Raw genomic sequence first — 14,507 nt, 5'->3', positions numbered from 1 at the left:
TGTTTTAGAATCCTGGTTTACTTCTGAATCCTATATAATAAAACCCCTGTGTCTGCGTCCTGTCCCTAAGTGTGTGTGTCCCTGCGTTTGCGCTACTCTGCATGTGCCGCAGGGACAGCCTGGGACAGGAACAGGACGGGCCAGGCGGGGAGCCAGGTGGGTGTGCGCATGCGCGGCCCGGCAGGTACGGGCGCACATGTGGCGGCGATGACAGACCTAGAGCCCGTTTTTAAAGGTCACTAGTGTGTAAATAATTGGTTCACATTATGTGAGTGTAACACAACAATCACCGCTTAAGGCTGTGCGTACATTAGCTGTTGCTAATGAGATGCAGCACTTTTGGGGTGCATTTGGGACATATTTGGTCTCTGCCAGTCACCCAGTAATCAGGAACAACTGATACCTAACTGGGCAGGGTAGGACAGGCTGGTTCTACAAAGATACAAAAGATGGCAAATGCAATTCTGAAGTTATTTTAAATGCAGGTACTGCTCCATAAGATCTAATTTTAAAAGTAAATCCTGTTCTTTATATGTGTTTAAGATGCTTCCGAATTTCAGCTTAGTAATAGCAGTGTCCATGTACCCCAGCCTCCAATGTTATCATTCAAAACAGGGCATAATAATGAGCATTAGGAATGTCGGTGAAATTTATTCAACTGCTGTAAACAAGGGGTAACTTTACTTTGTCATGTTGTGTACTGTTTACTGAAGCTTATCTATATCATTAATAAGGTCCAATTCACTCAATCCTGTCTACAGTATCCGATGAAAAATACAGATAAAGTCAAACCATGTGAGGACAATCCACATCAAGTAAGGTGCAAAGTATACAGGAGCAAAAGTGAAGCAGTTGCCCAGAGCAACCAATCAAGTTTCAGCAGTTAAGTGAAGCATAGATTTTGACTGGATGTTCTGACCACTACTACTGCACGGTTGTTAGAATAAATCAGAACCACGGTCTGAATAGTTACCGCATCTTCTAAGTGGGATTCGTGGCGAGTTTCAAGATATTTGTTGCACAGCACAATGCGCTAAAGGCTTTTTTTCTTTTTTTTTTTTAACTAAACTATTTTATTTATAAGTTATAGCACAGCATGAATGATAACGTAAATTTGCAAACCGAGTCATTACAGAATTTGCACTGTGCATGTGATAGTTTGTGGTTTCTAAAGTAAACGGCATGCTTGCTGTAAATGATATGGTGAAGTAACTGTATATCAGGTACACTAGTGACACCGTTGTTTGCTGAATAAATCATTTATGGGCTAGCCGCTACACGATCGCCCGTTTTAAATGGCAGTGTACATTCACAAGAAAGCAGTCCTGTTTCTTTCCTACCAGCCTTACCATCTAAAAGATTGCAAAGATTGACATGTTATTTACCAAAAATCCAAGCTGCCTCTGCAACTGCTAATAATATTAGTGTGAGAGGACAATCTAACAAGTAATAATATAAGTGATAAATCCTGCTACCTAGTAAATAACAAATTAACATCAGACTTACAACTGTACGACATACACATCATGTTCCTTGCCTGCAAATTAATGTTACCATTTGATCACTGCTTCAGCTGTAATCCACTCTTGTCTTGTATCAACTGTTGTATTGCTTATTTTGTATTGTTATACCCTGTATGCTGTTATACAGCGCCACGGAAGATGCTGGAGCTATATAATCAATAATAATAATAATAATTTGGTCATAGATTAACTCTGGGCTGTATACAGTATTCATTATAGAAACTACACTGGTTAAATGATTATTATTTCCTTATGCCATAATTGCTACCGAGAAGTTGTTTATTATATCCAGAAAATGACCTATGTTTTTTAAAATCATGGTTCAAGTATGCCCAACTTGTAGGGTTACAGGCATATCTAAAGGATTTATCTACGCTGTGTGTAGTTCTGATTGGAGCATCATATGAAATAGCTTGTCTGAAAAAAAGAACTGTGCATTTGTCTTGGTAACAAAGTGCAAAAGTAGCTCATACCATCACTTCTATAGCAACATGCCGAACAACGTCAATCACACCAAACAAAGTAATCAAAACCACACTGGAACCAGGAGGGTGCAATTAGCAGGAAATATTGTGTGCAGACACAAAGCAAATAAGCTGAGCACATAGAAAGTATGATGGGTAAAGTGCATTAGCAGGATAACATGGATGAAATTTACCTGTGGCATCAAAGGCAGGCGTAGCAGCAGCAAGAGGCTGCATCCTGTCAGAGCTTTGCACTCTACTGTGATCACATTAACATGAGCCTTCAGTATTCTTCTCAATGTATCTCTCCTGGATTGCAACCTACCCAGCCCTGCACAGACACTGCCTTCCACTGGGTGATACTGCTGCCTCTCTCAATGTGACCTGCTGGGCAGACAGGTGTGATATGCTGCTGAGAATGATGCCTGCTTCTCCTATTACTATCCTGCTCAGCGCACATCTCTCTCTGTGCTTCATTGCATTACATTACATTTAACCTAAAATGCCAGTGGGTAACATCAGATCTGTTACTTAAAATATGTTTGGCCTTCTGATCATCTGTTTTGATATTTAAAACTAAGAACTTCCATCATAAGAGCTTATCTCTAATGATCTATTATTTCTAACTAATTGGGGTTTTTTTGCACCAGGATTCACAGCTGACTAGACTACTGTGCTGGTGGCAAAAATGTCACAGAGCTAAAATAATTCAAACTATCTTTGGTCACCAATTTACTCTTTATAAGCCTCACTGTCTCCCCACAGTACTTTGTATGCGTTCAAAAGTTTTTTGGGCCATCTGATTTTATCATCAGCCACTAAGCCGGGGTCAGCCGTTTAATTTTTCATGGAAAGGTACTGATAACTGTGAGTGAGATTGGAATGTATTTGTATGAGTACTAGTGGATGTCCTGATTGTACAGGGTTTTGCATTTCTCATGTATTCATGCTCCCCATAATTTGTTTTGTACTATGTACAGAGCTACGGAAGATGTAGGCTCTATATAACTAAATAATATTAATAATAATGGTTGTACAAGTGAGACTGTATTGACAACAGAAGAGTGATCCGGCACATAATTATATCTGCTTTATTGTGTAGCACATGCATGTTCAACATACAAAGTTGTAGAGGCAGGAGGCATTCGGGTCGAGGGCGAATGTAGGGAGAAAAGAGACAAGGCACAACTTTGTATGTTCTATGCTGAACCTGGATGAGTTACACAATAAACAAGATGTAAATAAAGACTCTGTGTAGATTAGTCTTTTGTTGTCATTACTCATTTGAATTTGCTTCCTTGGAGCTTTGTGAGCACATCCTCTCCTTGGTCTGATATACTCCACTGACTTCAGGGACAGTGCATGCATAGTAGCCTGCGACTGGTCCAGTCAGCGAGCTTTTGGAGTAGCACAGTGTTACAATGGGGAGGCCTGGGAGAAAACAGAAGGACCTGCATGACTGTGAGTGTCTGGAAGATGTCCAAGTAAGTAAAACTGAACTTCCTTACCCCACTTAAAGAGACTCTGAAGTCTCATAAAATTCACATTTGTATTTTAAAAATCACTTTAACATAATTGCCCTACCTAAAACGCCGCATCCCCGGAGTTGAACACTTACTAAATCCCCCCAAACACCCCGGGGCATACTGAGGGAAGCGCTTCCGTGAGAGGCAGAGCTTTTGGCTGTAGCTCTGCCTCTACACGCGTCTATTAGTGCAGATCGCCGCCTCCGCCCACCCCTCTCAGTCTTCTTTCACTGAGAGGGGCGGGGAGATACGTGCGGATTGACACGCATGGAGACAGAGCTGCAGCTGAAAGCTCTGCCTCCCGGGGCAGCAAAATCCATGGCCAAGAAAGTTGTGGATTTTGCGCGGGGGGGGAGTTAGGGGGGATTTAGTTCGAGTTCAGCCGCGGAGATGCAGCTTTTTAGGTGGGGCAATGATGTTAAAGTGATTTTTAAAATAAAAAACGTGAATTTTATGATACTTCAGAGTCTCTTTAACTACTTAAAGACCGCCTCACCCCAGGACCGCCTAATGCCAATTGGCATCAAATCCTGGGGCTGCAGTTTCCCAGGGAACGGCCGCGCGCATGAGCGATTGTTCCCTGCCGCTTCACGGAGCGGAGTTCCGTGAATAGCCTGCTAGCCGCCGATCGCGACTAGCAGGCTGCTTGTAAACGCAAGGGGAAAGAAATCCCCTTTGTTTACAAGCGTACATCGCTGCAGAGGGCCGCAGCGTTGTACAAGATCACCGATCCCCGGCCTCTGATTTGCCGGGGATCGCTGTCCTCTCATAGGTTGATGCCTATGAGAGGCGGAACAGGATGGATCGCCGTCCTGTTCCAAATTTAGTGCACGGAGGGGAGGAGGGAAGGGGAGGGAGGGGGACGGGGAGGGAGAGAGCCTCGCTGAGGCTGCTGTTAAAAAAAAAATAAACAAAGCCTGCAGTGATCGGACCGCTCCGGCGGCATGTCCCCTTAGGGACAAAAAAAGGAGGTGAGTCCGATCGCTGGGCTCCCAAGCTGGGCTGTGCAGGAGGCTGAAAAGCCTGCACAGCCCAGTACAGCATTAAATGGCCTGGTCTTTGGGGGGGGGGGGGGTAGCACTGTGGGCAGCAAATGGTTAAGATTCACTTTAAAGGGTACCCGAGGTGACAATCAGACATGACATGAGTATGTACAGTGCCAAACACACAAATAAATAAATATGGTATGTTCCTTTTCCTCTTTTTCTGAAAGAGTTAAACATCAGGTATGCAAGTCGGGACCAAGTCCGAATATAGTAGCCCTCATCAATAAGGAATAACAGCCATAAAACTTTGTCTGAGCAGAGAATAGCTTCTGAGTGAAGAAAATAGAGAAAAAAGGTCAATAGTTCATATATTTTGGCTTAGAACTCTCTCGAACTGTGAGAAGGACTGTAACATATGTTTTTAGCTGATACACAGAGACGAAAACTGTGGGATTCTTAAAAAAGGTCCTTTGTAGGAGTATGATGATAGATAAAATTGTTTATCTCATCAGCAACCTACTTGAAGTGAGAGGTATATAGAGACTGCCATATTTATTTCCTTTTAAACAATACCAGTTGATTGGCAGTCCTGCTGATCACTTTGGCTGCGTTAGTGTCTGAATCACACACCTGAAACAAACATGCAGTTAATACCACTATACTACAGTTAGAAACATCTGATTTGTATGCTTGTTCTCGAGAAAAATGAAAACATTTTGCCAACAGGGTGTGTGCATCAAACAACAAGTGAACCCTTATATACCTGGCTTTGCAGATAAGGCCTAATTAGCTTATTCATGAGACACTGCTCAAGCAAATCTGCATTAGCTTTCGCATGCTAGGATATGCAGGGTTATGCCAACTAACTCACCGCAAAATGTTTGCCCTGCGGGGGATTAGTTCACGCAGCATTTAGCACTTATCCAGGATCGCCACGTGGAGGCCCCCCAGGATCCCAGGAAAAGGGGGGCCAACAGAGCTCCAAGCACTTTCACTGCTCGGAAACTCTGTAGCCGCCCCCTGGGGGAGAGGTTAAGAAGCGCAGGCGGCCCCCCCAAAGCGCTGCCACCGCCAGAGAGAGCCGCCCACACCCACCTCCCAAAGGATAGGACCTACCTTATTTCGTACTGCGTCCAAGTGCATTATTATGCCAGACCAAATATGCGCGACTTGGAAACAGGCTGCAGACAGCCGTGCAGAGAGGGCCATACACAACCTGCTTCCAGAAGGAAGAAAAATGAAAACATTTTGCCAACAGGGTGTGTGCATCAAACACCAAGTGAACCCTTATATACCTGGCTTTGCAGATAAGGCCAGAGGGTGACCTCTGTTTCACTCCTCCCCCCCTTTCGTAGTGCTCCCAAGTCGCGCACATTTGGCTTGGCATAATAATGCACTTGGAAGCAATACGAACTAAGGTAGGTCCTATCCTTTGGGGTGTGGGTGGCTCTCTCTGGCAGTGGCAGCGCTTTGGGGGGGCCGCCCGCACTTCTTAACCTCCCTCCAGGAGTGCGGCTGCAGAGTCTCTGAGCAGTGAAAGTGCTTGGAGCTCTGTTGGCCCCCCTTTTCCTGGGATCCTGGGGGGGGCTCCACGTGGCGATCCTGGATAAGTGCTAAATGCTGTGCGAACTAATCCCCCGCAGGGCAAAAAATTTTGCGGTGAGTTAGTTGGCAAAACCCTGCATATCCTGACATGCGACAGCGAATGCAGATTTGCTTGAGCAGTGTCTCATGAATAAGCTAATTAGTTTGATGCACACACCCTTTTTGCAAAAAAAATATTTTAAAATTGACCTACAGTCCCTATCTCGTTCGTTAACTGGGGACTACCTGCTGTGCACGGCACTATATGATGCCACTTCACAAATTAATTATAATACCAGTTCACGTGTTGTGTATTGGACTCCTAATAAAGTGAAACCACAGAATACACTGTGATTTTTTTTGCAGAGCGTGTTATTATGCTATTTTATTATGATGAGAAATTGCTGTTTAGTCACAAATTCATATTTATATCTTTCCAGTTATTATTGTTGAGATTTTAGCAGCGTGTGTCCATAGCAGTTATTTTTATAACAAAAAGTATAATATTATTGTCGTTATGTTTCAGTAAGTAAAAAAAGTAACAGACACTAAACATGTAGAAGATGCACCATGTCATTGTGCAGACACATCCTTGAGCAGACTCATCCACATGACTGTCTCCAGTGTGATGAGGTCACAAAACCATAAAGAAAGCATTGATTGAGCTGCTTGTCCTTTTCTCTTTTCACTGTATTTCAAACACCCTCAAGAGGTCTTCAGCTGCTTTTTGCTGGATTACTCATGTCTGCACTATTCAGTGGCGTAGCTAAGGAGCGGTGGGCCCCGATGCAAGTTTTACAATGGGGCCCCCCCAAGCACTGTATACATAACAATTGATACGGCGCACCAAAACCTGCCAATGGCAACTACAGTGTCAGAGGTGCAAGAAAAGGATGGGAAACAGTTTGTTAAGGATTACCACTATTAAAAGTATCTATTGAAGTTATTTTTATGAGCACAGGACCAATAGAGAGCTAATACTGTAGTTGAGGGAGGGCCCTTCGGGGCCCCTCTGGCCCAAGGGCCCCGATGCGGTCGCTACCTCTGCAGCCCCTATTGCTACGCCCCTGGCACTATTACTGTGGACAGAATAACTTCCAGATCCAAACCCATACTTTTGTCAAAATGACAGTAGCTGCTTTAGGTAATTACTAAAGACTGACTGCCAGACCTGGGACAATATGTAAGCTCTTGCATGTAATACCCAGTTCTGTATCGTGCCTAAAGTAACTTTGCTCAGCCAGATGGGCCCCTAGTATTAGCCCACCAATCACCAGATGTGCCTCCAGCATTAGGATCCCCCCTGTACAGGTAACCAGATGTTCCCCCAGTGTTAAGTCGTCATCCCCCCCAGTATGGACTGCCAGATGTAGCCCTTCCTAATCAGACAGCCCCTAAAAAAAGATGATGGTAAAAAAAAAAGATTACTTTTGCTTAACAACGTGAGAGTGATTGAAGATCTGAGGGCTATCTTATTAAAGGGAGCTTCTAGATTCTACAATAGATCTCACCCATTCCATTAACCCCAATCGTCTCCTGTGTACCAGAAGTGGGAAAGAGCCTTCTGTCCACAATATAGGGACATGGGTGCTCTGCAAATAAGGGAGAGACCTTTCCCCACCATTTCAGAGAATACCGTTCTGGACCATGTAGGATGGTATTGTTCAGAGGGCATAGACCCATGCTCAGAGGTTTCAATGTCCACAGGGACATAGGGTAAATACAGTGTGTGTGTGTGTGTGTGTGGGGGGGGGGGGGGGTGACTGCTTAAAAAAAAATATTGCAGTGATGGTTTATAAACATATCCTCCCAAAAATGTGAAAAAAATAAATGTTACCACAGCAGCTTTGCCTGCCATCTATTAGGCAAACACTGCTGCCATCATCAATAGTACAGCAGAGGTCAGGAAGTTCTTGGCGTATTCCTGAAAAATCATCTAGGGTTGGTCAATGAGATGCAAATCATTTTGAGTTGATAAAGGATTATGCAAATGTGTGCAAAGGTATGCAGCTTGAAAATGAACAAATCAGATTTTACCCTGGAATGTGACTGGCTGCAGTAAGAGCACAGGCTTGGAAATTAAATAGAAATGTGATAATTGCGTAAGAGTTTGTGTGACTTATTTAAATTGTTGACTGAGTAATAATATAATAATGCATAGGTTAGACTCAGGGTGGGGATTAGGGACAGGTATTGCACATTAAAGTTATCCAGTGGTAGTGTTTGCTGCAACAATCCCTTCCACTAGGCCCGATTCAGCCTAGGCAGCTGGTGCTCAATCCTCCTGTGAGTCACCAATCCATAATCGTACTGTAACAAATAACAACAACAACAACAACAACAACAAATAACATTTGTAAAGCGCTTTTCTCCCGTGGGACTCAAAGCGCATAAGCATGGCTCCGACCATCGTGGTACAGGGGAAGAATTTTATAAATCTGGAAATGCCAGGCTAAACAGGTGGCTTTTCAGTCTGGATTTGAATAGCTCCAGGGATGGTGCTGTCTTTACTGGGTGTGGTAGGGAGTTCCAAAGAGTAGGGGCAGCATGACAGAAGGCTCTGTCTCCAGATTTTTTGAGGTGCACTCTGGGAGTGACCAAGTTTATAGAACTTGCTGATCTGAGGTTGTGAGAGGTGTGGTGCAGCTTCAGCAAGTCCTTCATGTATCCAGGGCCCAGATTGTGCAGGGATTTGAATGTCAGCAGTCCAATCTTGAAGAGTATTCTCCATTCTACTGGTAGCCAGTGCAGTGAGCGAAGGATCGGTGTAATGTGACAGTGGCGAGGCTGGTTTGTTAGCAATCTGGCAGCAGCATTCTGCACTAATTGCAGGCGACGCAAGTCTTTTTTGGGGAGGCCAGCATAAAGGACATTGCAGTAGTCCAGCCGTGATGTGATGAAGGCGTGGACTAGGGTTTGAAGATCCTCTGGGGGAATCAGATGTTTAATCTTTGCAATGTTCTTCAGATGAAAGAAGGAAGATTTAACTACAGATGAAATTTGGTTTCTGAAACTCAATTCCCCATCGATTAGTACGCCAAGGCTGCGCACAAGGTTGGAGCTGTTTATGTCTGAATTCCCAATCCTGATTGGTGTTGCTTTAGGATAGAGCTGTTTTGATGGCGAGCACTGGCTTTGGACAAACAGGACCTCAGTTTTGTCAGCATTCAGTTTCAACCAGTTATCATTCATCCATGCCTGAAGCTCAGCTAAGCAAGAGTTTATTTTTGGGGTAGGGTCTGTTCCACCAGGTTTGAAGGACAGGTATAGCTGTGTGTCATCGGCGTAGCAGTGGTACGTCAGGCCATGTCGTTGGATAAGTGTACCGAGTGGCAACATGTAGATTGCAAACAGCAGAGGGGATAGGATTGATCCTTGTGGCACTCCGAATTGTAGAGGTGCAGGTTTGGACATTATAGGTCCTAGGGATACTCTCTGTGTTCTGTCAGTCAGGAATGATCTGAACCACTGGAGGACTGATCCACTGATGCCACAGTACTCCTGCAGTCTGTTAAGCAGGATTTCATGGTCAACTGTATCAAAAGCAGCTGAGAGATCCAACAGGATTAGGATGGAGCATTCCCCTCTGTCCCTTGCCATGAGCAGATCGTTGCAGACTTGGATGAGGGCTGTTTCACAGCTGTGGTGTTTCTTAAAGCCAGATTGTAGAGGGTCCAGGATGTTGTTTACTGACAGCCTGGTTTCAAGTTGCAGATAGACAGCCTTTTCAATAACTTTACCTAAGAAGGGGAGGTTGGAGACAGGTCTGTAGCTGCTCATAGCATCTGGATCCATGGAAGGTTTTTTGAGAAGGGGCTTGATGATTCCTTCTTTTAGAGAGGTAGGAAACCTCCCTGCTTGCAGAGAGCAATTTACTATTTTGTGAAATGCTGGACCAAGCAGGTCAGGGCATTTCAGCATATGTTTAGTTGGTCCAGGGTCCAGGTCACAGGTTGTCTGGTGGAGACGACAGAGGGTGTCTGAGATCTCTTCCTCACTAATACTTTTGAAATCAGTCCAGGGTGTTAGGTTGTTTTTGCAGCTATTTCCATTAGTTGCATGAGTCTTGGGTGCTGTGGACTGAATGAGAGACCGAATAGAAGATACTTTGTCAGCAAAGTAGCAGGCAAATTTCTCACATAGCTCCTTTGAGGGAGTTATAGTGGGTTTTAGACAGGATGGATTACATAGTCTATCAACTGTGCGGAATAGTTGGGCTGGTCTGTTGGCGGCCTTTGCGATCTCCTGTGATAGGTAGGAGGATTTTTTCTTGGTGATCGCATTTTGGTAGCTTTCCCGGTGAGAGACAAGGGTGTGTTTATCTTTTGAATACATGCAAAGGAGGCACTCAGTGGCATTGTTAAGGCGCTATGGGCCCCAGTGCAGGTTTTATATGCCCCACCAAGCATTCTATACATATCTATAACCTAACCTGTCAAGGACAACCGCAATCGTTGCCTCCTCATCCTTTTAAATACTGGCACATCTAGGGCCACATACACACATCAGATTATAGTCTTTGGAAAATGAAAGATCACAGAACAATCTTACCACCCTTCATGTAGTATGAGAGCCATACCTTCCCAGTCTTTTCTATGGAGCTGAACTCCCCATCAGAAAAAAATCTTTGCAAGATGCTGCACACACAGATGCTGTATAGACACAAAAGATCAGTATCTGCAAAAGATCTGTTCCTGCCAAAGATCTGTTCCTGCAAATTGCATTCGTAGTCTATCAGATCTGCAGATCATCATACACACCTTGTTTAACTGACATTCAACTGCAGATCAGACAATCATCTGCAGATCTGAAAATCCATCCTGGTGGATCTGATCTGCAGATGAATATCTGTTAAACAAGGTGTGTATGATGATCTGCAGATCTCATAGACTATGAATGCATTTTTCAGGAACAGATCTTTTGCAGGAACAGATCTTTTGCAGATACTGATCTGTTGAATGTCTACAGCATCTTTGTGTGCAGCATCTTGCAAAGATTTCTGTCTTATGGGGAGTTCAGCTTCATAGAATAGACTGTGTAGGTATGGCTCTCATACTACATGGAAGGGGGTAAAATTGGTCTGTGATCTTTCATTTTCCAAAGACTATGGTCTGATGTGTGTATGAGCCCGGAGCAGTGCTTTTCATCGCTGCTAGATTTGGGTGCAGCCGGCGCCTCCATAAACTACAATAGGAATCACTCCTATTGCAGCGCTCAGTGAGTAACGTCGGAGCCGTCAGCAGACGGAGCCGAGGTTGCTTAAAAACATAATTCGGCCTCCAGCAACCGCTGGAAGCCAAATTATTGCATTCCCCCACTATCCATGGCGGCCTGGAGGGGGAATAGTAATTAAATCGGCCCGGACTTGTGCAGAAGCAGGATCAGCCTTATACCGCTGTATCCTGCGCCCAAGTCTACCGGCGCCGATTTCAAATGTACTCGTATGAGCCTTAAGTTATCCAGGCTCTGGGTCTACTCACACATAATCAGTGCCTGAGCTGCATCTAACTAGCCACAAGGCATGTATAATTCATATGTGCCGGTATTTAAAGGGATGAGATTACAACCCTGGTGTCTGAATCACACACTTGAAACAAGTGTGCAGCTCATCTTGACATTTTTGTCAGAAACATGCTTGTTTGGCATGCTTGTTCAGGGTTTATAGCTAATGGGATTAGTCAATCAATCAATCAATCAATCAATCAGCAGGGCAGCTAGACAACTGGTATTGTTTAAAAGTGAATAAATATGACAGCCTCCATATCTCTCTCACTTCAGGTTTCCATTAAACACTAGTTATAGTCAACAGACATTAATGCCCAGAGGACTGGTCACATGTTGGTGGTAAAATACCGTACTATTTTATTTTCACACCACATGGAAGGATTGATGTACTTGGTTTCCAGGTAATGTGTGTCACATTTGTTGTGTGTGGAAAGTGATCCCCTTCCCCATCAGAAATGTGGCTCTTGGAAGTAGTTATTTCATGGAAACTGTAGCAATGCATAGCTTTGCTTATCATACATACATTATAACATAATGGCATTATAGGCACCCTGTGGTCTGGGCTGCATCCTGTATTAGAAAAATGTTTTGTTTATGAACAGCTGGTCCTAACAGACACTGAAAATTACTTGAATTCAATTGGGAAGCTATTGAGAATGCAATTAAATTATACAGCTCTATACTGAACATTACTACTAGCTACTATTCCAATGACAAGGATATGAAATCAAAGAAAATGTGCACTTTCATATTTGTTCATGTGGGACACTTGGCATTAAATCTCCTAAGCTGCATGCCAGGTACATAATTTACTATATTCAAGATAGACAATACATGGAACACTGCATCCTTACTTCCAAGAAGAATTATGCATACTTTGAGTGCCTGTTTGTTTCATGAGACCACCCTGAGCATCCTCAATCACTCCTGGATCCTGCCAGTCTGGCTGCTACATTATCTAATAGTGCTGCTGCTGCTGGGCTGACTGCATAGAAGCCCCAGCCCTTCCTGCCTCAGAATCCAGCATTTATTTAGCTAAATGTGCTGCCATGACCGTGTAGCGAAATGGTGGAGTGGGGGGGATAATCAGCGCCTGGGGTTTGCTGTCCTACAGCCAAGCTCCAGATATCAGCAGTCATGTGATTAACAGGCGCTGGACTTCGGCTATCATATAGCCAAACACCAGATCGGCTGCAATGCGGTGCTTTGCTATACAGGTAGTGTTAGGTGGAGGTAAGGGGGAGGTTAGTGTGAGGCAGGGAACACACTTGTCTTTCAGTTTTCTGCGTGTGTTTTTCTGCATACTTTTTCTGCACACTAAGGGCTCGTTCCCACTGTTGCGACGCGATTTCGGCCGCATTCCGACGCTTGTAAAAACGCATGCGGATGCGTTTCCGCATGCGTTTTTACCCGCGATTTCGCATGCGATTTCGCATGGCAGGGTGCCATGCGAAATTAACCATGACACTGCCAGGGCTAAATAAAATTGAAAAAGGTGCGAAATCGCACGCGAAATCGCGGGTAAAAACGCATGTAACAAACGCATGCGTTTTTACTATTAAATACATTAGCGGCGATTCGCACGGATTCCCGACGCAGGCGAAATCGTTGGCTCTTTTGTGCGTTTTTTTCACGCTGAAAAAAACGCACCTCAACAACGCTACAGTGGAAACAGGCACATCCACTTGCATTACATGTGCGGATCTGCATGCGTTGGACGCATGCAGATTCGCGATAGTGGGAACGAGCCCTCAGTGTGTTTCTATGCAGGAAAATGTGCAAATTTTTTTCATAACAGCTGATGTAATTGATAGAGAAAACTGACAAAATGTACTGAGTCATCATGTACAATGTCAGTTTTTTTCTGTGCGCAAAAAACACATTAAGTGTGAACTAGCCTATTGATTAACATGAGTTCTCAGTTTTTCTGTGCAGAAAACGTGCACCTAAACAGTCAAGTGTGTTCCCTGCCTTAGGGGTAAGGATAGAGGGAAAACTGTGAGGTATAGGTAGCAGAGGCTGAGAGTAGAATATCAGTAATATTAAATTACAGATATTCAAACTAACAGACAACGTTAATAAATGTGGGTGCTCATTGTATCCAAAAATCCTACCAACCAAGACAGATCCCTAAAATGGAAAAAAACAGAAGGTTATCCCCATCTCTATAATGAAATATGGTACTTTGTTAATGTTTAATGAGGTGTTAGAAAATGCAACAATACAGCATATGCATCCACAGTGTGTAAATAAACTTCCAATGCCTCAGTGACTGTGATACTGCAGGCAAAACACTCCAATGGCTGTGTCTGGAAAGTTTCCACAGGACATATGAGTAACTAAGCAATGGTACGGCGACCAAAGATGTGGAGGAATCAGAGTACCTGAATAGTGAGGCGGCTGGGTGAGCCGGCTGGTCGCCTTTGCCACCGCCCACACGGATTCCACTGCTTGTGATAACTTCCAGTAATCCCGATAATCGCTGCTGACAACCATGCAGCACAAGGAGAAACTGGACTTCCTGATAGTGCACGCCGTAGTGTTGTCCGGATCATGAACGATTCGGATCTTTGATCCGAATCTATTTTGTGAGTCGAATCATCCGAATCATCAAAATGAGTGATTCGGATTGAAAAAGGGGTGGGGCACGGAGCGACACGCCCCCTCTCAGCGGGCTCCTTGAAGCAGAGCAGGGATGGATCGCTGAGTTGGAGGGGAGGCAGCCTTGCAGGGACAGGTAGATGAGAGAGAGGGGACATGGGTGCCACTGCCAGATATGTGTAGAGCACACATACTGGCTGCAATGTGCTGCCCATTATAGGCTGGCTGTTCCGTAGTGCTGCACAGTGAACACATTGGAAACTTTTGGCTCAGCTCAGTAACTTTGCAGGCACTGTGATTGAAAGGCAGTATGATCCT

The 14,507-nt window shown here is 44.3% G+C and overlaps 1 protein-coding gene across 3 annotated transcripts in view; it reads right to left on the bottom strand.

Moving 5' to 3' along the window:
• The window catches only part of TMEM255B (transmembrane protein 255B), an 81,211-nt gene extending 67,094 nt beyond the window's left edge, over window positions 1-14,117 (bottom strand). For 2 of the 3 annotated variants that reach the window (XM_068268214.1, XM_068268217.1), the window contains exon 1: window positions 13,973-14,117. In XM_068268214.1, coding sequence (XP_068124315.1) covers window positions 13,973-14,084 — 112 coding nt within the window. In that variant the 5' untranslated portion in view covers window positions 14,085-14,117. Of the gene's footprint in view, window positions 1-2,181; window positions 2,266-13,972 lie in introns of those variants that run through there. The other variant, XM_068268215.1, reaches the window with a different exon arrangement.
• Between the last annotated feature and the right edge of the window lie 390 nt (window positions 14,118-14,507).

The sequence above is a fragment of the Hyperolius riggenbachi genome, chromosome 2, assembly GCF_040937935.1.
Source record: "Hyperolius riggenbachi isolate aHypRig1 chromosome 2, aHypRig1.pri, whole genome shotgun sequence".
NCBI lineage: Eukaryota > Metazoa > Chordata > Amphibia > Anura > Hyperoliidae > Hyperolius > Hyperolius riggenbachi.
This window is presented reverse-complemented; position numbering and strand designations above follow the sequence as displayed.